Source organism: Acanthochromis polyacanthus, chromosome 7, assembly GCF_021347895.1.
Source record: "Acanthochromis polyacanthus isolate Apoly-LR-REF ecotype Palm Island chromosome 7, KAUST_Apoly_ChrSc, whole genome shotgun sequence".
Taxonomy (NCBI): domain Eukaryota; kingdom Metazoa; phylum Chordata; class Actinopteri; family Pomacentridae; genus Acanthochromis; species Acanthochromis polyacanthus.
In genome coordinates, this window is record NC_067119.1 from 30,553,171 (window position 1) to 30,577,167 (window position 23,997).

General features: G+C 41.9%; 1 protein-coding gene across 1 annotated transcript in view; it reads left to right on the plus strand.

Annotated features, from left to right (window-relative positions):
- The first annotated feature begins 3,261 nt into the window (after nt 1-3,261).
- Nucleotides 3,262-23,997, plus strand: part of fbrsl1 (fibrosin-like 1) — a 340,438-nt gene continuing 319,702 nt past the window's right edge. The window contains 1 exon segment of the mRNA XM_051950361.1: nt 3,262-3,598. Coding sequence (XP_051806321.1) covers nt 3,293-3,598 — 306 coding nt within the window. The 5' untranslated portion in view covers nt 3,262-3,292.

Here is a 23,997-nt window from a genome sequence, read left to right on the forward strand (position 1 = left end):
ATATTGGTACTTCTACTAAAGTACAACACCTGAGCACTTGTTCCACCACTGGCTCCACCTATTCCATTACACCAGCAGTGTCAAACATGTGGGATGACTTTGTAAAGTGTAAAAATTACAGAGAAGATGTTACCTGCAAATAGTCAGTTTGTAAAACAAAAAATTTAAAATATTTTCTATACCTTGACAAGTTGTTTTGATCATAAAGTAAAATATTGTATGGCTTGTTATTCTATTGTCATTTCTTGTCTAATTTTTGTAATATTTTGTCTGGTTTTTGTTGTTTTTAGTCTTTTTTTTGTCGTTTCTCTTATGTTTTTGTTGTTTTGTTTCTCGTTTTTACTGTTTTGTGTTACCTTTTTGTGTCGCTTCTGTTTTTTGTCTTACTTTTGTCATTTTCTGTTTTGCTATATTTGTTGTTTTGTGTTTAGTTCATTTTGTCATTTTTGTCTTGTCTTTTTTTTTGTCATTTTGTTTCTCACGTTTGTCATTTTGTGTCTCATCTGTGTCATTTGTCTAACTTTTTGTCTTGTTTTTGTCACTGGATCTTTTTTTTGTCGCTTTGTAACTTTTTTGTCTCATTTTTTGTTTTGTTTCATGTCATTTGTCTCATTTTTTTGTCATTTCGTTTCTCGCTTTTGACGTTTTGTGTCTCGTTTTTTTAATTCCTGAAACGTGAAAATTTTCAGAACATGCTTTTTTGCACTGAAACAAAGGGAAAAATTAGAAGTTGTCGTTATTTATTGATTATTATGCTGTGATTTTACTGGTTTGGCCCACTTGAAATCAAATTGGCCTGACTGTGGCCCCTGAACTAAGATGAGTTTGACACTCCAGCATGCCACCCAGCATGACAGCATACTGTATATTCTGTAGTAAAGTGAAGCAGCGAGCTTTGTTTATTAAAGCCCAGAGCAAGAGAACAGAGTTTAAATGAAGCATTATGCAAATACTTAGCAGGTATTTACATACGAGGTACTACTTTCCTGACTTCTTTAGCTGGATATTAGATGCATTGATGGGATAATTTCCTGAGAACATGAACTGCATCTGCAATCAATAAATTATCTGTCTAGTTTATTATAAACTGGACTAATGGTTTCAGTGGTTATACCTTCCTTTAGGGATGATTTTACCGTGAATATATCCTGTATTATAGTGTTTCAAAAACACATGCTGTAGTGTTCAGTACAGCTTTCATCTAGCAGTGTTGTCCCCACACTTTTGCATACTTCGAACCTCTCCAGACCAGTAGCTATAATTTGCACTCAACCTCATGGGAAAAATATTTGTGTATTCATAAGGGTTTGCACGAGTGTCCACTGCGGTGTAGGTGGAGTCAGTGTAACAGTGTAGGGCCGGCGGATCCTATATTGGAAATAATTGTTACACAATGCCGCGATTATATAATGCCATTGCCCTGATTTCTGATGATCGAAAGCAGATAAATTAAGCTGTGTTCACTTTGTGAAGGATTCCCTGGATATCCCCGAGGGACCCCTGGAAGTCCCCCCCACCCACCCACCCCTTTCCACAGACAGGCTGCAGAGTGGGAAGCGACACCAATCCTGACACACAAAAAAGCCTAAACAACATCAAAAAAAGAGAGCCCGTGATGAGGCATATTTCAAATGTTGACTCTGCACCAGTGAAAGCGTGACCTTTATGTGGCAATGAAATGCAGCTTTACACTTTCTGTTGGTGAATTTGGAGAGAGTGTGTGTGTGTGTGTGTGTGGGGGGGGGGGGGGGGCAGCATGTGGACAGAATGAAGAGGCTGATGGATGTGTGTGTGTGTGTGTGTGTGTGTGTGTGTGTGTGTGTGTGTGTGTGTGTGTGTCCTGAATTTTCCACAAGTGCCAACACAAACTGTCAGTGGCATGATGTGGCATCAGCTCTGGCAGACAGACAGACTAAAATAGTGCCTTGTGTGACAAAGTGTGCCCAACAGAGACAGAGGGAGAGAGAAGAGAGAGAGAGAGAGAGAGAGAGAAGAGAGAGAGAGAGAGAATGATTTTCCTTTTCTTCTTTTTTTTTTTTTTTTTTTTTTTTTTACACCAGCTTCCTTCCTATGGTAAATTGTAGGCCAGAGGTGGCGGAAATACGTCAGTTATGTGGGTTCTCTGAAGCTTGACTGCGTCTCTTAATTTCGGATGAAGGGAATGAGAGGGGGGGAGAGGAGATTTTAATCACTCCTGTCGCTTTAAGGACACTTATCAAAGCCTTATTATGCGAATAGAAAATACCACGAGCCACTGAGCAACTGAGCGGCCAAAGGGACGGACTGGAGTGGATTGTATCTTTTTATTATTTACAATGTCTTTTTTCTTGAAGGAAACTCTGCCTTCTCCCAGCTGGAATAGACCGCCTTGTGGAGTTTGATTACGCGCTGGATGCTTGTCTTATTCGGACGGTTCGGGTCATTTGGGGAATATTGCGCATAAGTAGCTCTCAGACTTCCTCCAGCTCCCCTGAAAGCGCAGAGAGGAATATGGCTTAAAACTCATCCGACAGCCACGATCGATCCGTACTTGCTCACCAGGCTGGGTTTTTTTTTTTCTTTTTTTGGTGGGGGGGTTCCGGACGGATAGTATCCCGAGCTCTTGTGTTTGACAGCCTTGGATCATGGATCGGGGTGGTGGAAAACAACAACGGGCAGCGACATGATTTTCTGCGCTGTCTGCGGTATGCAGCGAGCTCCGGGCTTTAACTGCCGCTTCTTATTATTCCGATGCAACAAAAAGTTACAAAGCGGGTGTAATGCGTGGATTTGAACTGTTTGGCCGTTTTGCACCTGCTTTAACGGAGACCGCGTCGACATAGTGCAGATTCGTGACAGAATAACGTTGTGGATTCCGCGTCGCTTTTCTGCTCTCCGTGTGTCTCTCTGTCTCTCTCGCCAGCGTGGGATACTTGAACATTTGCTTATCGTAATGGAGATTGGGGAGGTTTACACTCAAGGTCATTGAGTGTTAGAAGGCTCTATTTGTTATTTACACGCACACACACTCACACACATACAAACACACACACAAACACACACAGCGCTATCTTCGTGTTATAGCGCAGCCGACAGCCCTCGGTCCGCTGTGTGTTATTTGTTATTCCGCGGTGCAGCGAGCGCTCCAGCGTACTGTGGAGTTTTTCTATTTATTATTTTTCTTTTTTTTCCTCCCCCTCGCGACATCGCAAGCTTCCTCCCCTCCCTCCCTCACCCCCTTCTCCCTCACCTCCCCCTCCTCCCCCCCTCTTCTCCGTGCTCTTGATACAAAAAAAAAAAAAAAAAAAAAAACATGGATGGGAAATTGAAGCAGGGTCGCAGATGCCGGTCCAAGCGGGAGAGGGTGCGGAGGTTGCGGGAGGCAGGGAGCAGAGACGCCCGCAGCCCCGACCCCAACTCCTCCTGCTCCGACAGGGAGGGACACCACAGTCCGGGGAGGGACGCCGCCTCCCTGGCCGGTAAAAAGGCGCCGCACCCCGCAGCCGCCGCCAGAGCCCCGCGTCCGCCCCGGCGGAAGAGACGGGAGTCCAGCTCGCAGGAGGAGGATATCATTGATGGATTTGCTATCGCCAGCTTCATCAGCCTGGACCGTCTGGAGGTAAGGAGGAATCATTATCACCTGTATGTGTATGTATGTGTGTGTGTGTGTGTCTCTGAATTCTCCATCTCCTGTCAAAGTGGGGCCCCCCACTCAGTCAGTCACTGATCTACTTGAGATGATGCTAATTAGAGGCTGGCTGTGATCGTGTTCTGGGGGTGTTGCGGGTTCGATCCCCCCCTCAAGGTTGTCCCTGACAGATGCACAGTTAGTTGTTTTTCCCTTCATGGAGCATCAGATCTGTGTTTGTCACCTCTGCACATTACAAGTTTTGTGGCTGAGGAGTTAATCATTGGCAGCATATGGCTGGTTGAGGTAAATAAACAGGTGCTGCTGTGTCACTCCTGTTTGTGTTGCCTTCTAAGAGTGAATCTCCTGACATGCTGCTCTTTGATAAACTGCCTTTTGCACCACTCATCTGCTACAGGCTGATACACCACGTGCTGATAACTCTGTTCCCGTCATTACTGTGTGTAATATGTCAGATGTCAGAGGTATGATTTCAGGGAGAAAGGAGCTCTTCATGTGACATCCTCCTTTATTTATCCCCTCCTTTTATCTCATTACTCTCCAAATGACAAATAAAACATTGCTCCCTGTGGGATGTTTGGCAGACTGACAAGGCAGAAAAGACTTGTTTTTCTCTCATTCTGGGAAAGGTAGCAGCACTACAGAATTCTGAATCACCACCTTTGATAAACATAATGTATTACACATCCACTGAGGTCTGTATATTTTAAGATGATGGCCTCATTTGAAAGCGACACATTTCAATCACAGCCTCCCATGTAGGCTTAACGCTGGTAGTAATCAGTCATGATTGACTCTCGCCTCCTACATTGTGCTTAGTCAGTAGAGTGGTGGAATGCAGATTTGCAGCATGAAATCTTAACCAGTTGTCTGCCCTCGCGTTGGAGCTGATAATCAGTTCTCCACCTCTCATCTGCTAACAAGTTTAACCCGTACGGGTCATCGGTAATTATATCGCTGTTCCATTTAGCTCGGACCTTCATGGAGGGTGTGAAGGCAGTTAGGAGAGGGACGAGGGTGGAAAGAGGATGCTCCCAAAGAAGATGTTTTGTTATCCTGTAATTGACATAAGAAGGATGGCAGCCTAAAAACAACTGGATTAAAACTTAATAATGTCCTATAATGACAGGAACACTGCTGACAGATTGAACTAGAATGGTACTTAAACATGGTGCAGTTGAACATATGTGGATATGTGATTGAATACAGATGTGTAGTAAAGACATTACACCTGTATAGAGAATATAAATAGACATGTATCCTCCTCTTTGAAGTAAAGACAGAGGATTGAATTGAGTCTCAAATGCTGGCTGCTGTCTTGTACATATATGCACTACTGTTCAAAAGTTTGGAGTCACCCAGGAAATTTCATGTTTTCCCTGAAAACTCACACTTTTAATCATGCGCTAACATAATTGCACAAGGGTTTTCTAATCATCAGTTAGCCTTCCAACACCATTAGCTAACACAATCTAGCATTAGAACACAGGAGTGATGGTTGCTGGAAATGTTCCTCTGTACCCCTATGGAGATATTCCATGAAAAATCAGCTGTTTCCGGCTAGAATAATCATTTAACACATTGACAATGTCTAGACCAGGGGCCAAAAGGTCCAATCTGGCCCAGGGGATGCCTTTGTAAACGTGTAAAAATTACAGAAAAGCCATTAACTGCAAGTTTGTAAAGTTGCAAATTGAAAATAATTTCAAGATCTTCTATATCGTTCAGCTACAGACACCTGTGACTAAATGTTTTGTGCCTTCATAGATACACTTTGATCTGTAAGTTGTATTGTGTAAATGACAAACTAAAGCGTAATATTATTGAAATTGCACTCATGTTTTCATCAGAAATTCCGGGTTGTCAATAATGTTTTGTAAAAACTAGTTCATTAAATGTGAACATTTTCAGAATTGTAGTTTTCTGCACTAAAGTCAAGGGAAAAATAGGACTTGTCGTTATTTGTAGGCTACTATGCTTTGATTTTACTGGTCTGGCCCACTTGAGATCAATTTGGGGAACTAAAATGAGTTTGACACCTCTGGTCAAGACTGTATTTTTGATCAATTTAATGTTATCTTGCCTGAAAAAATCTGCTTTTCTTTCAAAAATAAGGACATTTCTAAGTGACCCCAAACTTTTGAGCAGTAGTGTATGTATATATACGTGCATGTGTATGCAAAAACGAGAAAATTATTTAAAAAGAGATCAAATTAAAAGAACAAAGTCAAGACTGATAGCATAGGAGATTTCAGGAACATCATGAAATAGTAGAAATCCCAGTGTTAGTACCAGCTCCAGCAGTGCTTCCCCAAGATAAACTTCTTACATGTTACCAAATGTGCGTAACAGTTGTGTGTCGGTGCCCATTCTTCTCGATTTCCATGAGCGCAGTGCCCTGTGATGCTGTATTTGTGAGTATTTCTGCCCTTTGTGCTGCACGGCCGTCACTCCTGACAGCTGCTGACTGTGGAAGTCTTTGAAGATGTCACAGCAGCAAAGTGCTTCTTCGTGGCTTCTTCTGCCGGCGTGCTGGTGTCTCCGCTGCCCGTCAACGCAGCGTCCTGCCCTTAATGGCTTCTAGGAATATTCTCTTGTGTGTTGGGATGCGGGTCGTTTTAGTTTGCAAGTGTGTTGTTGCCGTGCTTCTAAACTAACTGTTTCTATCTTTGGGTGCTTCATCATAATAAAACATGCTGTCGCTTTGTGTTGGAGAGAGAAGTGAAGCCAGATAATTATCCGGTTTTTGTTTAATTTAACAGCAATAATAGTTTTCTTACTCAAGTGCTAAATCCATGTTGAGTGAGCACAGAGAGAAAAAAACTGTGTGCTCTCCATAGTAGCTTATGTTTCAAGGCTAAGCAAATGAGGCATGATATGGCTCTATGTGAAATGATACTCACATGCCAGCTACTTGTTGGTAATTGGTCTGATTTGCATGCAAATGGACTGCGCTTATTAAATGATGTTGGTGGATCTGGTACAATTACAAGAGCGGATGTGCACGGAGAGGGTTTTTTTTCTCTTTCCCATTGCTTTGCTCCTTGATTTCTGTGCTGAATGAAATAAGTGTGTTGACTTTATACTCATTTCATATACTGTTTGCAGTATGTGACAAGCATAATCACATTTGTTTACCGTTAATAAGCCTGCCTCAGCGTGTGTGAATTGGCCCGTTTGAATTTGCACTGGAAGCATCACATCATCAGTCGTGACTCATGCTTTCACCTACTTACTGTTTGCTTGAGTGGAGCTCGTGACCTGCGCTACCTGTGCTAATTACTCATCGATTATCATGAGGGAGACACGGCAGCCGGGGGAATGGCTCTGACCTATTGCGTCATGCCCTGATAACCAGCTCAGCCTCAGCGGAGCGAGCCTGTGGTCCTCTTGACCTCTTTCTAGTGACGGATGGCGTGTTCATGTCAGGCTACTGTCTCGTTAGCATTCTGCCAACATCCCATCCATTCTCGTTCAACGAGCCCATATGGCCCAAACGCTAATATTTACTCTGATTTAATCATACTTCTTTGAATCTCTCTGTAATCCTTTTTCTGTTCTGTAAAGCACCTCAGGATGAGCATGCTTGACAAAATCCATGTCACCTTTGGGTTACTATGACTTGATTGTCCCATTTTAGTCTGTGCTCAGCTGATGCTGTCTGTTCATAAGAGCCCAAGGTTATGGGTTTCTCCCACAGCACTTTGGCTCTAAACACGCTGGGGCCGCTCGGTGTTGTTGATATTCCATCTCGTGCGCTGATAGGATCAGACTCCCTTGATGAAGGCTTAGGCTGTGCGGTGGTCTCGCCCGCTCCCCCGTCACCCGTTTCATTACAGCCGAAAGCAATTTGCAGCCACAGCCGCATTTGATTACGGCATGTTTATTTGCTTTGAACCCCCTCGCTCCTCATAGGAAAGCCGCTTACTTACCTGTGCAAATCGACTGTACAAACACAGCCGTGCCGTTTTGTCACGGGCACCTTATCGTGATTAGAAAAATGTTAGGGATGATTCAAGCACAGTCAATCTGCTACTGTGGGCTTTTTGAAGGAGGAGAGGAAAACCTAGTATGTCCAGTTTGTGTGGTTTTTCTTCTTTGGTGTGAAGAATTAAACCATGCATGAGTGGGGAAATGTTTCGCTGTTCTCTCTGTGATGATGCTTTCAGAATGATTGGAGAGCTGACTAGAGAGAATAAATTACACCATGTCTTAGAGTGATTCACGTTTGGGAATTTGTTCAATTGCTGGAAGGCCAATTTCCTGGAGATAGAAGGTTTTCACCTGACAGCAGCGCTATAAAACAATTACCCGCTGCGGCTTAAACCCTCCAGAAGTCTCCCTGTGGGTATCGAACAAGTGAGCAGATAATAAAATGACACAATTATCCATCTGTCACAGTATTAATAAGATGTTTGATTTGCTCCATTTGCTCTGTGAGTGACGTCGGAGTGGCAAATCCCCTCTCGTTAATCCACAATCCTTCTGTTCATCTGCTTTAACATGAATTTACAGATTTGTTTGGCTTTTTCGTTCCGCAGCATGAGTTTCTAAATTCACTCTAATGGGGATTTAGTTGATTTAGTGATATTACAACGGTGTCAAGGGCAGGAGGCAAAGAGGTCGGAAATTCTGGCAAACAAAATGGGTTCACATATCAGAGTTCTTGATGGAATCTACAATCTGGTCTTTTTATTTATCCAGGGGCTTGCTCTTTTTTCTGCTCTGGTTCCTACAGATTTACACAGTAATCATCATTTGCTGTTGGCGACTGAGCAGCTCTAAGAGTGCAATATGGGGAAATTAAGTCCTTCGCCCTGGGGGAGCTTGACAGTAGTTGTTAGGGAAGCTGTGAGTTTCGCTGCTTCACTTTCTCCGCCTGCATTTTGGCAGATGGTTTGTGGATCGGAGCCAGCAACATTCCAGTTACAAGTATGTGTGGTTATATTTCATCAAGTGCTGTGATGAAACCCTCAAACAAAGCAGCAGTGAGAAGGATTTTCCGCTACAAATCTACACTTGGGTGTCTCATTGTTAGCACTCAGATAGAACCACCTTTTTAGAAATCATTAGTGAGGCTAACACTTGATTACTAGTGGATATACACTACTGCTCAAAAGTTTGGGGTGACCCAGACAATTTTATGTTTTCCATGAAAACTCACACTTTAGTTCATGTGCTAACATAACTGCACAAGGGTTTTCTAATCATCAGTTATCCTTTCAACACCATTAGCTAACACAATGTAGCATTAGAACACAGAGTGATGGTTGCTGGAAATGTTCCTCTGTACCCCTATGGAGATATTCCATTAAAAATCAGCCGTTTCCTGCTAAAATAGTCATTTACCACATTAGCAATGTCTAGACTGTATTTCTGATTCATTTAATGTTATCGTCATTAAATATTACTGTTTGTAAGAACATTTCTAAGCAACTGCAATCTTTTGAAAAGTAGTGTACATCAGTATTGGTCGGATTCCAGCTATAACCACATTTGTTGCCTTACCTGAACGCCGCTTACTGTAAGTGAGAGCTTGAGAAACGCTGGCTATGGATATAAAAAAACAAAACCAAAAAAAGTTGGCATCAGTCTAATGGTAGTATTCTTGTTTGCCAAAAAGGTTACAAGGCCTCCCAGCAGAACAAAAAACCAGTTCAACTCTGCTTTAAGCATGACAACAGTCGACAAATGAACTTCTAATATAGTGACTGTGCACAAACCATGTTGTGAAACCAGCAGAATTCATTTTCTTTACAACAGTATGGGGATTTGTGCATCTTACAGCTGTCTGGTGTTCTAATGTGAAACCTCGCCATATTGATTTCTAATGTAGCATTAGAACACAGGAGTGATGGTTGCTGGAAACGTTCCTCTGTACCCCTATGCAGATATTCCATTAAAAATCAGCCACTTCCAGCTAGAATTGTCATTGACCTCATTATTAATGTCTACACTGGATTTCTGATTAACTTAATGTTAAACAAAGACATTTCTAAGTGACCCCAAACTTCTGAACGGCAGTGTACATATTGTAATGGTAGCACTTATGCAGAGGACCTACTGACACCTTCTCAGCTGGAGCTCAGGAAATGCTTTCATGAGACCAATGGGTTATATAGGACTTTAAAAAAATCCCACATTTTCTCATCTTTTCCTCGTGGTCAGCCGAGTGTTTCTGCTCTGCCAATTGCCACTTGAGTAGCACCGTGCAAACTGATACCGACACTCGAAGCCACGGCAGTCTTTGCTGTAGTAAGATGTCTTGCTTCCATGGTGAGGCAGCAGATTTGTTGCAGGGGTTGCGGCAATCTTGCTTCGTGTTTTCACTTTCCCCCGACGGTGATAGCGCTGTGCATCATATGCCGGCACTGACAAACAACTCCGGCTTTAATTAACAAGGCAGCCCCCCGAGGCTCCGCTGCTCATTGGCTGACGCATCCCACAGAGAGAGCTTTCTTAATGCCAGTGGGACGTCCCCCGGTCCTGGCTCTCTCTCGCTGTCACACACTGTAGGCGACAGCATGGCAGATAAATGCATGGTCACTTTCGCAGTCCTCACGCTCACAAACATAGGATGGAACCTCCGCCGTGCATCTGTCCAAGCCATCGACCAGTGACCTAAATATATCCTCACAAGGAAGGTTCTAGTGTGTGGTGGGAGAGCGATGATGTGGATGTGGAAACATGGCAATCACCTCCCTCTTTTACTGCTGAACTGCACTTTTATTCTGTTATAAAAGATTTATGGGACACGAAAGGAAAGGCAACAGAAGGAAAACACTCCTTGACAATAAAACAAGTTTGACAACACAACTAACACATATTATATGTGGAAAGTGAATATTTCCATTGAAAGTGGGTAATTTCTAGAACGCCAGTAAAAAGTTTATTCAAGGTGTTCAGTTTGCCTTCATTAGGAAAACAAGCAAATCTTTATTTGTTGAGATGGTGTAACCAGTGATTTTTGCCATTTTTGTTTTAAAAAATTACCTCAAAGATTAATTTAAAACTGAAATTGAAGCCCAATCTGATCAGTTTATGTATTAATCCCGCTAATCATTTCAGTTCTAATGATGCTGATGTACACTACCATTTAAAAGTTGGAGGTCACTTAGAAATGTCATTATTTTTGAGTGAAAAGCAGCTTTTTTAATGAAGATAACATTAGATGAATCAGAAATACATTCTAGATATTGTTAATGTGGTAAATGACTATTGTAACTGGAAACGGCTGATTTTTAATGGAATATCTCCATAGGAGTACAGAGGAACATTTCCAGCAACCATCACTCCTGTGTTCTAATGCTACATTGTGTTAGCTAATGGTGTTGAAAGGCTAACTGATGATTAGAAAACCTTTGTGCAATTATGTTAGCACATGAACTAAAGTGTGAGTTCTCATGGAAAACATGGAATTGTCTGGGTGACTCCAAGCTTTTGACTGATAATGTATGAATGGAGTTCTTCCCATTGTGTTATCAACATAAACTTTAAGATGCTACTGCAGATTTGATCATTTATTTTGGAAACTAAAGTTTTTGACGTGTTGAGGATTCTGAACATGGTTTTCCTGCAAAGCCTTCCTTTTCTTTGAAAAAAGAAATCAAACATTTCAAATGTTAAATCACTTTCCGTCTCATTTAATTTCAGGAACTACACCAGTGAATGGATGTAAACACAGAATTAAATTGATAACTTGAAGATTTTGACCTTCTCAATTTTCCTGGTCTGCGCACAGTGATCCTTTCAAGGAACATATGTGGAACTTTGGCACCGAAGCAGCATAGATTGAAATTACAGGCAGATGGACAAAACATCTACTCTGGTTTATAGGTGGACTGTGGAGCTTTAGGCCACTGGTAATGCTGTGAAGTGATATTGTTACGAGTGATGCCTTGTTGTGTTTGAATCTAAGACCCACACAAGGATTCATGCATCAGGCAATGCAGGGTACATTTCTGCTGCCAGTTCCTTATTGTTCCTCTGATCAACAGTTGGTTGGTTGCAGCACCGTGCAGCAATGTGCCTCTAAAGGCACTAACAGAAGGGCAAGAAAGTAGCCTAGCACATATGGATGTCAACATGGATACTGAGTTAAAAGATTTTCAAAAATCTGCTGGCGTGCGCCACATTTCCTAGACATCAAGGACACACAGTGTATTTCAGATAGAATGCTGGCTTTAAAAGCAGCTTTTGTCTGTTTACAAGAACCCGCCATAGTACTTTTATGAACCTCTTTGCGAAGACGATCGTCGTGACAGTGGGTGAAACTGAGATTTAAATCAAATACTCTTTGATCCAACAATTTGTTTAAAAGAATTCAAATCTGAGCACATTTGATGCCAGCGTTTATTACTTGACAGTTTTGTCTTTAGTGGTAGAGACACATTTTAGTGAGTAGTAAGTAATAAAGAATCTCTGTGATGATCTAATAGCGCTGATCTGTATGTGTATTCTGTTAATTTCTAAGAGTACAAAAGCAGAAGAATTATTGCCGGCTTTCCCTGAAGAGCTCTTTTATGAAGTACTGTCACTTTTGAGGTATTACTCCACAATCTAAATGCAGCAGCGCTACGAAACGTCAGAATAAGTGCCTCTTTGTTTTCAGGTAGCGTGACTGCTGAGCGATGGCTGAAACGTGGAGACGGTGCGACACAGCTGACACATTTTAAGTGGCACATAAAAGCACGTGGGTAGCTTGTTGTAGGCATATATATCCATTTCCTGCCTGTCGTCCTGAGCCGTCTTCCATCTTCCTGTCTCAGTGTTTTCATTGCAGTGAATGACAGGATGTAATTATGCTGTGATTAAGATGCTGTCTCCGAGCCTGCGATGGATTAGGAGCTGCACTGTTAGAAGGTTTCCCCGGTAATTATCCGCTGCTGATTTGTCCCCCCACCCCTCTTTTATTTTTTTTTTTTGCCTTTCCCAACCCTTCTCCAGTTCCTCGACTGCTTGATTAATGTGTGTTATTAAACAATGTTAACAAAAGGCATTTCATTTGAGCAGTTTGAGAAAAAGAAATTATTTGGAGATAACTTCATAGTAATCATATTTGTCATTCAGCTGAGGTATTTTCCAGCCCTGTGATTGTGGTTAATATATAATGGCGTACTTGGCCGCAGACGCTCTGAATGAATGACTAGCTGACGAAGGCTGTGAAGGATTTACAATAAAAATAATGAAACCTAAATAGAGAGGGCACTCTTTAAGTGGCTCATTAAGTAATGACTGTTTCCTTTTCAGCCGTGTCCTTCGCTGACAGAGAGCAAAGAGAGAGCTCTGAAAGCCTGGCTTGCTTCAGCCTTCACATCACTTGAATCCCTTTTCAACATTTTGTTTGCGTGTGAGTGCAGGTCATATTTTCCAGCCTTGGAGACTCAGTGAGCACAAAGGTCTGTTGACTGGTCTTACCGAGTCCTGTGCGCGTGGGGGAAGTATTAAATGTGATGTCAGGAATGCTCTTCTGCACACCAAGGTGAATAGTTACTTCAAAAAAGAAACAAAAAAGCAGTTTTCGTGTGTCAAAGTACCAATTACACTCTCTAAAGTACAGATTAGGGTTGCCATGGTTTTGCAGGTATCAAACCTAAGAAACTAAACCTGCAGGTGGGACTTTCTGTATCATTAACCTTTCTCAGAACAGGTTCCGACTTGAATATGTGTGGCTGCAGCAAACAGTGGAGAAGGAAGTGGGGACTTCATAGATCTGTACATAAAGGAAGCAACAATGTTGAAGCCATTTTTGTCAATGCTGAAACAACTCATGTCTTTTCTTAACTTGATTCATAGTAAAATGTCTTTCTTTTTCAGCATCATTGTGTAATAGTTGTCTTATGAGGCCAATCTTTCTTGCCACTGGTCAGCTGCAATAAGTGCTACAGTTGAGACCATGGGTGTCAAACATACGGCCCGCAGGCCAAAACTGGCCAACCAGAGGGTCCAATCTGGCCTGGATGATTTCGCCAAGAAAAAATTGCCAAGTTGAAAATGAGTACTTACAGTGAAAATATTCAAAGACCTTGAACATTGTGCAATATAATGTGAGTCAGCAGCTTTAGTATGACTGAGTTTGGTTTGGTGGGACTCTATTGTTGATGCACTGTCACAACTTTAGAATCAGAATTCTGAGGCTGAAATGCAGCTCATTAAGACGACGTGTTAGTCAAACATCTGGTCTACTCTATTTACTTTGAGTTAAAGACACCAGCTTATCAGCACAACCATCCATTTGCTTTTATGAGTTAAGTTTTAAAACATGTATTTCGTGTGATTAAAAATCATTCTATATATATCATTGTATGCCTAGTACTATTTCTTTCATTATTTATTACAGTTTCTTTTCATGGCACCCACCATGAGTAGCATTTCTAATGTACTGGATGGAGCATTGACCCTTATAAACGTACTAATGAGCCTATTTGACTGCATTCCAGATAATCCTAGCTCAAACACTGGACACATCTGTTGTTTTGCATGCTTTAGGTTATTTATTACAGTCGAATCCTGACTTGTTTCAGCGTATTTGTTCATTTTATTGCCAGGTACAACTAAATCTAAAACTTTCAGAATTAAATAACACGTGAAAACATCAAATTAAAGCGTTAGCGCATGTTAAAACTCTCTGCAACTGAGACTGATAATTAAAATATTTAACTGTATTCATGCTGCCAGTTACATAATGCAATTTAAGGCTTTTATAGGCCCAGGGAGAATTCTGAAACATGTTAATGCTGGCACAAATCTCAAGTCATAGAAAACAGCGTTCGGATTACAAATCAGCCTGCAGTACATGTGGTCATGTTTTTAAGGAGGGCCTCATTTTCAAAGGCATGACTCACACAGTCGTGACATTGTGCCGAGGCTTTGCATGTTTTCTTAATAGATCGCTCTTGGTGTGAAAGCAATTAGCGTTAACAGTTGTCGACATGCTCTTCTGGTACCAGCACTCACTACCAACACCAGCTCTGAGGGGAATAGTCTTTACAGGCCAAGTCATGCTGACAATAATTGCTCAGCGCTCCGCTCCCTTATCTGAAATAAGATACAGTGATATGTTAGGCTGCAGTTTATTACATTGTTTGTTTGTATGTTGATTGTGTTCGCAGCATTTAGTCTTTTCTACGTGTCTGTGTGTTTTCTGAGTGGGTGCAGGCGAATCCAAATAAGGACTGTTGCTTCAGTGTTTTGTGTGATAGCTTTGGCAGCCGTATAACAAGCCGTGGCCAAGATAATAGAGCTTAGATAAGAGGTTGGTTATGTAATGTGGAATTTCTCTCTACCCCATTGCCACTTCAGCTCCATTCACTGTCTGGATGACATTTGCCTGACAACTCTGGGCTGAGCTGCCACGCTCGGTTTTCCTGTCGAAACGAAGCACCTTGTCGCTCATCCACACTTTGCTCATGGAGTCTGAATCACTGTTTGGCAGGTGGAGTCTATGAGGAGGAGTTTGTCATTGGTGACATACTGCAAGTGAAGGGAGACTAGTTTCACACACATCCACAAGTCCTTTAGACTGAATTAATTCTCCCCGCAGTGCAGTCTTGTTAAGTTTGCTCAGTGGCCTTTGGGCTTAGTGTCTTTTTTCAAGAGTTAGGTCCATCTGTTAGATTGTTATTTTCATTCACTATCTTGTGTCGTTTACATTAGAGGAAAGGTTCTGATTTTTTTAAGTCCATAAATACATATTACTCACATCCAAACTGTACATTGAAAGGACTGTGGGTGGCTGTAATAATCCATGTTCCACACACTGCCTGTGAACCAGTGTTGTAGCGTGCCTACACTGTGTGAAATTGAAGACAAAATCTGCAATCCTGTGCAAAAATACAGTCCATGAGTCCTGGAAAAAACATTTCGTTTTAGCTTGGGTTAGATTGGAGGAGCCAAACAAGTTAAAAGCCTGCTCCCTTTTCTAATAGAAAGTGTTAGGTGACCGACAGATACAGCACTTCTCCGGGTTAGGTGGGTTATCTCTCGTGCTGTAACCACGCTGGATAGTGGTCTGGCTTCACCCATTATCATTTTCTGTGGGGGAAAAAAACAACACTCAGGCTTGTTTGTATTCCTTCAAACCATTCACAATTGTCTTTGGCAGTGCTCCTGCAAAAGAGTGTCAGGAGGGAGAATTGTTTTGGTGGAATCACTGTCCATAAAAGGACTAATTTGGGCACCCAGATAGCTCAACTGGTTGAGCTGGCGACCCATAAACAGGGGGAGCGGCCTTGGTTTGGATCCAGCTCCTTTGCTGCAGGTCTTCTCAGCTACTTTCCCATCTGCCTCTCAACTTAGCCTGTCAAATAAAAGCCAAAAATGACCAAAAACATCACTTAAAAAGGACTAATTCAGTGAAAGAACCAAGCAGGCTTTATTGCACCTTCATCAAAACTTGCCATGACTACTGACTACTAGTCTGAGTCACAAGTTTTTTTTTCAAAGATATGCAAATGTATAAGATATCATCACGATTGGGCTGTACAGTGGATTGGTGGTTTGCACCTTTGCCTTGCAGCTAGAAGATCCCTGGTTCGTGTCAGAACCTGAGCCTGGGATCTTTCTGCATAGAGTTTGCACGTTCTCCCTATACATGCTTGGGTTTTCTCTGGGTACCCCGGCTTCCTCCCACAGTCCAAAAACATGCTGAGGTTAATTGGTGATTCTAAATTGTCCATAGGTGTCAATGTAAGTGTGCTTGTGTGTCTCTATATGTAGCCCTGTGACAGACTATTGACCTGTCCAGACTGTCTCCTGCCTTCACTCTAGGTCAGCTGGGATAGACTCTAGTCCCCTCATGGCCCCAATGAGGATTACTGGATGTAATCACGATCATAAAACATGAAAGAAGTTGATTCTACTGCTGCAGTTTGAAACAAACTGTCCAATCGCCAAGCTTAACATTTAATGTTGTGACCTACTGATGGCAGGTAGAAACTAAAAATTACATCGTTAAGAAAACCAAGGGGGGGCTTGCTCACAGTTTGAGCTCACTCCAGCTCTGATTGGTGCCTCTTAATGGCTTCCTCTCCATGGCAACCGCAGCTGAGGCTAAGTGTTATAGCAGCATGCAAAGACATCCACCATGCCAAACTGTTGGACATCAACCTGGTACAGTATCCAGGTGACTCATGCATTTCCACAAAGACATCCGCACTATTTGGCTAACTTATTTGATCCATTCCAGTACAATATTTCTGTATGTTTCACAGCTAATAGGACGAGAAAGAATGATTATAGCAACACATGTATGTAAGTGTCATATTATTATTTTCTCTCAAATCCCAGCCTGCTGTTTTAGAGTTATTACAGTGATATTTATTATAGCATTAGAAGCAGAGGTAGTCGTATAGTGATTTCTCTCTGGGTTTTAGTGGAGACTGTTTTGTGGTCTTCATGCTGTTTTAGAGGCTTTTCCTCCCTGCCAAGATGAAATTATAGGGGAAACACTAAACCCCTCTGGATTATTTATTATGTGTTCACTTGGCATGAAGAACGTTAATTTAAAATTCATATAAATACAGTATGAGGAATAACTTTTATACAACATGGGTATTACAATTCATATCCCCATAAAGTCATGCATTTGTTCAGGCAGCACTCTACCTGTATGGTTTAGTGTGTTTCTGTAGAAGATATCATCAGTTTTTTACAGGCTCGACCTGATGCCAACTCAGACATCTCTCTATGAATCCTTGGAGCGTCTATGAAAGTCAATGTTGCAGCTGTGTGCTCAGCAGAGTGAATAGGAAGAATGTGTTAGAAAATATAATGGGATATATAATAAGGCATATGTAACACAGTCGCTGCAGTAAAATCTGCAAGGGCAAGACGAGCTCTGTCAGCCAGAGTGATCTAGCTGGCAGATCTGCCAAAGAAAAGTATCGTCGGAATTAGTTTCTGCTCTCTGTGTGAACACCACCTACATCCACTTCCTTTTTTCTTCTTTTAATCCGCAGGTTGTTTACCCATAGATCAAAGGCAGTAAAATGCGTCTGCTCCCCTCTTGCAAACAGGCCACACAGCTCATTTCAGAGGGGCCACTTTGTCAGTGCGTCTGAAACGAGGACACACACCTTAGAACCGGCAGGGCTTTACCCAAGGCGTGGAATGAGATCAAAATTACACACACACACTCACAGTCTCTGAGTCTGAGCACAAGGCCAGTTGTTGAGTCAATAAAGAAAACAGGCAGCGTGTGAGAGCGAGAGAACATAAACAGAACTCTGCCAAGCTACTGTTTGCATTCCACATCTCTCGGCTTCGTAGCACAGCAGCTGCTTTAGCCGCGTGTAGTTTAAATACCACGCTATTCATAGCCACACTTATTTTATGATTTGTTGGCATGGCCTCGAATCAAACAAGCCAGTCAGTGTTATGATACAGATTGTGTAATTATATATCACGCAGCTGATTAAAACCACACTAGGGAGCTGTTAAATGGAGCTTCCTCTAATGAGAGATTGTACATTCATTGTCAGTGTAAATGTAGTTATGAACAGGAGTTAATGGCTGACAATAGAGGATTCTGTATGAAGCCTTAGATTTTTCTGAAAGCGTGAAATGGTTGTATTAATATGTGAACATCAACACAGAGTGTTCTAATGGCTGCAGTAACCTTCACAAACCCCGGATCTGTCTTCTTTTCCTCAGCACTCTAGTTCTCACTTGTAAAGCAGACAATGCATATTGCAGATGTAACGATGTAAACAGAGGCAGCGAGTTCCTCGTTTTCAAAAGTGAAACAGTTACTGATTGTTATTGATGGAGGCACTCGAATAATTGCTTTTCGAGGCTGCCGTCTGCAGCAAGAAGCATTTCTGTGGCATATTCAGCTTATTTTCTGCTATTGTGAATAAAGACAGACCACGCTTAACTCAATTTCCATTTCTCATTATTCCACTGAAAGGATCTGGCTGAGGGGCACATCATCGTGGCGGGTGTATACCAGGGCTGAGCTTAGACTCAACCAGGTTCAAACGGAGGGCATTCTGTGCTTGACCATCATGTCTAACCCTTATTAAAAGTTTGTGTTGGATATTTGCACATCAGCTGGCCAAACATTGAGAGGAGTGGCATGGAAATCATTGTTGGCCTCTGATGGATTTTTGTGGCCATTGTGTGTTCGTCTTCAGCCAAGAGTTTCATATCATCTGTAAACAAAATGCCAGACCTCATCATTAGAGAAGACCACAAGAATACCACAGGATACATAATACAGCTGCCTTATTTATTGTACACTACTGTGCTTGTGTGCTTGTTTGTTTTGTTGTATATCCTTTAGAGCCTGACAAGTTGACCCATTACGGTAATTTGGTGTTCAGCATCAGAACAGGTAGATAAAGAGCCACAGAAGACATTATACATTGGTTTTCCCAGGCTAGGTAGCTGACTCTAGCTACTGTGCAAAAAACTTTAATACTGCCATTTATTACTAGCTGACTAGTATGTTTTTTTAAGATCTTACAACTGATACCAAAAGTACATATGATACCACTTTTTCACACCAAGGCTCACCTTAACTTTGATCTAGGTCTGACTAAATAAAGGATAGTGATGATTGTTTGATAGAATGTTCAATTGTTCAATATCTGCCATCAAAAGACAAAACAAAGAGTTTGGTTCCATGAGCCAGCAGACCCTGCCTGTGGCTGCTCTAAAGGCAGATGGACTTGACATGATGGTACATGGTGGTTGGTGCAGGGTGCTGATCTGGTGCAACCTGGTTCTGGCCCACCACTTAGAACCTTAACCTCAATGCAGTGCTTCATTCTGGTCACCCTCTGTGTGTCTTCGAGTACCCAACCTTTACAAAACACTCTTCCAGTGGACACATATTGTAAGCAGTTTAAAAAATTCTGCAAAATCTACAGTAAAAGTTGGGTTTTTACCTTGTTCACATATCTATATGGGTTTTTTTAATTTGCTAAAAGACATCATGAGTATCATAAGCAGTCAACACCATGGCTGGGCATAATCCAACTTAAAACTGAAGTCTAGTGAAGACAGGTTCAGGTAGTGGGATTCTGACTTTCTGAGTTTCCTACGTGACAAACTTCAGGAACCAAATCAGTCATCTTGCAGGGTGGTGTGTTCTGTACCATTGGCCATGTATACATGAAGTTTTTGAATTCGGAATTACTAATTCGGACTCATTCAACTCATTTGGAATTAAAGTTTTGTGCTTCGCGTTTACATGGAAATATTAATTCCGAATTAAAGTTTACATGGTCCGCACGTTTATTCTCCTTCCTTAATTTCGGAAAGGATTCTGATTGGACAGGGAGCGGACGTGACGTATCCCTGTTTACCGGAAGATAACAAACTCCATTTCTTTTCCCCGACAACATGGAGGAACAACTAATAAGCATGCTTTTCGCTTTTCTTTTTATTGTCATTTTGAAACAGCAACTTGACAATGGCGTACTACTTCAGTCGCAGAACGTTTACGTCGCTACATCATCGCTACGCGAGGAGCTACGCATGCGCAGAATGACCAGAATTAACTAAAGCGGAATTAACTGTATACATGAATAGATCGTACACAGGAATTAGTTTATTCGGACTTAACATCGGAATAAACCAGGTGGTTTATTCTGAATTAAGTTTATTTGGAATTAACTTTTTAATTCGAAATTAAGTGTTTACAAGGAGATTTTAAAGCGGAATTAACTTTAATTCCGAATTAAAGAGGAATTAAAGGCCTCATGTAAACGTGGCAATTGTTGTTCTTCAGAATTGAGTTCTGGTTTGAACATGAATGGCTGAATTACTTTAATTACAACCTGTCATTGTGCAGCATAGAGTGGTTGTCGACTGCTTTAGCAGAATTGCGGGTGAGCTGGTGAGACTGATCTGCTTTGAGAGAGAAAGGTGCTTTATGCTACGTTCTATGGGAAGCATCCTATGAATTTGAGAGTATCCTGCAGTTTTTTTCTTGTTGAATTTATTGAAACTATTATCTCTGTGTGTCTCAATACAAACAGCGGTTACATTCACATATTTTTTTTGCTGGACCTTCAAAAAGAGATCATTAAAAGTTTTCAGTCATGATTGACGTTGACTAAAATGAAACATTTTACCACGATGAATTTTTCTTCCATATTGCTTAGCGCTACTTCGATCATTACATTCAGATTTTCACTCCTCTGAGGTCGCAGTAGGTAGCCAGAACGTGTTGCCTCACTGTAGCAACACGGGGGGTGAGCATCCATTGCTTCCCCCCCAACACACAGTCAAATGAGATCTCAACACTTCACAGATACTTTATCAGCTCATTAATGAGAGACATTGTGGGAATGAATACCTTCCTTCTCTTCCAAGTGGCCTTCCCCAAGGCTCGCTATCAGTTCTCTAAATGTACCACTGCAGACACACAGACAGAGACACAATGAGGGAGGCAGAGAGTTAAAACGCGATGGTGTTGCAGAAAGTAAGAGAGACTATGGGGTGTAGTATTCCAGCTTCCTGCTTAATTGTTTCCTGGCAGCAGAGGTAAGCTTGTTCTCAGAGCATAAATCCTCCTATTTTCATTTATCTGCTCCAGGTGTTGATGAAACAATTCCCCCGCTGGATAATCATATTTCCCCTTCCCGCTTGCCAAGACACTGAAAGGGAGATGGAGTCAGCCCCTCACACACACACCTCCCACCCATCACACACACTGCAAGCTCTCTCAGACTGTGTGTATGTGTGTGTGTCTGTGTGTGTGTGTGAATGGCTCTCCTTGGCGTTTCAATTTGCACAATAATGCAAGAGGTGGAAAACGGTTACACTCGCTGACAGGCTACACTGAAGGGTGTGTGTGTGTGTGTGGATGTGTGTGTGTGTGTGTGCAACCAGAGAACAGAGCAGCCAGTTCATTTGTAAGCCATACATTTAATCAGTCAGTCAGTCAATCAGTCAATCAATAAGTCAACTTGTCAGTGAGGCTGCTAGGTGGTTAGTAAAACAGTTAGTCAATTAATTAAGAGCGTTTTGAAATTAGTCTTCCAATCAGTCATCCAGCGACATCATCACAGGACGCTTTTGAAAGATTTAATTCTCCAATTTGACATTTTTATGAAAAGTGCTACTCAAAACGAAAGTTCCATATTCGGTTTCATGTGACAGTTCAAATGACACCGAAGAAGTAAATGAGTACTTTGAACATGAAACTTGATTTGTATCCTGTAAGTTTCTGCACCTCTGTTGAGTGATATGGCACGAAGCAGCGTTTTATGACTGGCAGAACAAGCCTTTTTTTTTTCGAGTAGCTGCCAGTCATTTGGTGGCCTGTGGCATTGCCTTTATCAGTTCTGAAGCCTGTAAATGTAACTGAGGGTCACATACCTCTGGAGGCCTCCCCCAAGCCTCTGTAGCTGCAGGCAGGAATGTTAAAACCAAGGGAAAGCTCTGCAGTATCTGTGCTGTCATCAAATAGAGATAGTGTCGCGAATCCACATAAAGCTGCAACATGCCTCCCTGCGGTCCTTTATTTTTGGTATAGGACTTCCTTGTGTACTGTTTTAGAGCATATCATTAAGGAAGCAGCAGTGTTATGATTTTAAAGCCTCCACTGGTCCACTCATTTATTAACTCAGGTGCTGGGAGGAAGATCAAAACACAGGCCAAGACCTGGAGAGCTGGAAGGGACTAGCTCAGGTGCTCTATCCACTTGACCTCATGTCATTAACCAGCCGAATCTTACTTACTGGCCCTGCAGCCAGATATATGACAGGAATGTACAGCAGAGAAAAAGGGCAAAGTGAGCTAATGTGTGTTTTTGACCCTCTTCAGCAAAACAGCAGGCATTGTTTGCAGCAGAAGGCACAATGGTGTTTCTGTTCAAAGCGTGTACAAGTGAAAGCTTGTCAGAGCTGAGGAGGGTGAAGAGATAGAGGGGGAGAGAAAAGCACTTGCTCACAAAAGCAACCTGTTTGAGTGCTGGCTGTGGTTATTTAACCTGGAAGCGACTGCTGTTAAGTGAATAAGCTGGGGTTTGAGCAGTCTTACTGTTTGTCATCTTTTCCGTCTCTAAATCTGTCTTTAGTGTTATTAATGGAAAAAGTACACTGAAATATGAAGCTTGTGGTAATAAAATACATGGGCTGACTGTTTGTCTTTCTCCACCAAGCCAGTGAGAGGCATGGCTTAGAGCCGGTGCCTAATTTTGAACCAGGTCTTCACCTTTCGACAGCCAAAGAAGTGACTCACAGCCAGAAAACTGGTTTGAGTGTGCTAGTCAGGCAGTCTTACTTAGAGAGGGTTGAAGTGGGATTATTGACCAACAGAACCAACTAAACCTTTGTAACCGTCATTTTTAGAACACCACAGATCATCATATCATTTTTTGCCTTGCAGCTAGAGGATCCCCGGCCTTCTAGGGATCTTTATGCATGGAGTTTGCATGTTCTTCCAGTGCATGCGTGGGTTTTCTCCAATTCCTCCCACAGTTCAAAAACATGCTGAGGTTAATTGGTACCTCTAAATTGTCTGTAGGTGTGAATATGAGTGTGGTTGTTTGTCTTGATATGTAGCCCTGTGATTGACTGGTGACCCGTCCAGGGTGTCCCCTGCCTTTGCCCTATCCAGCTGGGATAGACTTCAGCCCCCCCACGACCCTAATGAGGATTAAGCGGTGTATAGATCATGGATGGATGGATGGGTTTTCCCTGCTGCTTTGATGTTAAAAATGCTGGCAAACCCAGAGGCATTCACAAACACCAACAGCAATTACAAAGGCAATAAGCAATATTGAAGTCCCTTTCTGATCATAAAACTCATTTCTAAGGATCAAAGTTACATATTAAGATGGTTTCTTTCTGTAAAATAATCCCATCCTGCCTTCAAACAGCTTAGATGTAACTCTACACTGTTGAATCTATGAAGCACCTGCCTCTTTCTCTATGCACCCCTCTCCACTTGTCACTTGAGCACACCAGCTACACCATCGCCTACCACTGTGGTCAAACACTGTAAAACTACTTTGTGCTGCCCAATGACAAGTTGTAATATTGGAGAAATTTAGCCATACATTCTGAAACCAGAAACCGAAGAAAAATATTGATATGGGAAGCCTGCAAATTAACAGGATTGGTTCTGTTGGACTGTTACATTGGAAACCGTGGAAGTCTGAATCCGCATTTTTGAGGCTGTCATCAGTACAGTACAGTTTCAAGGTAACAATACTCAGGCATGGTGATGACTGTGAAGGAAAGAAATAAATTAATTGTCACTGGAGGTGGTTTTTAACATATCAAATGTCAGGGAAAATGAAACGAATGGAGACCTAGTCAGCTTGCAAACAGTAGTTGATGGGAGAGATAAACTCTGGTTATTTGATCAAAGTTCAGCATACACTAGAGGAAATGTCAAAACTGAAATTGGTG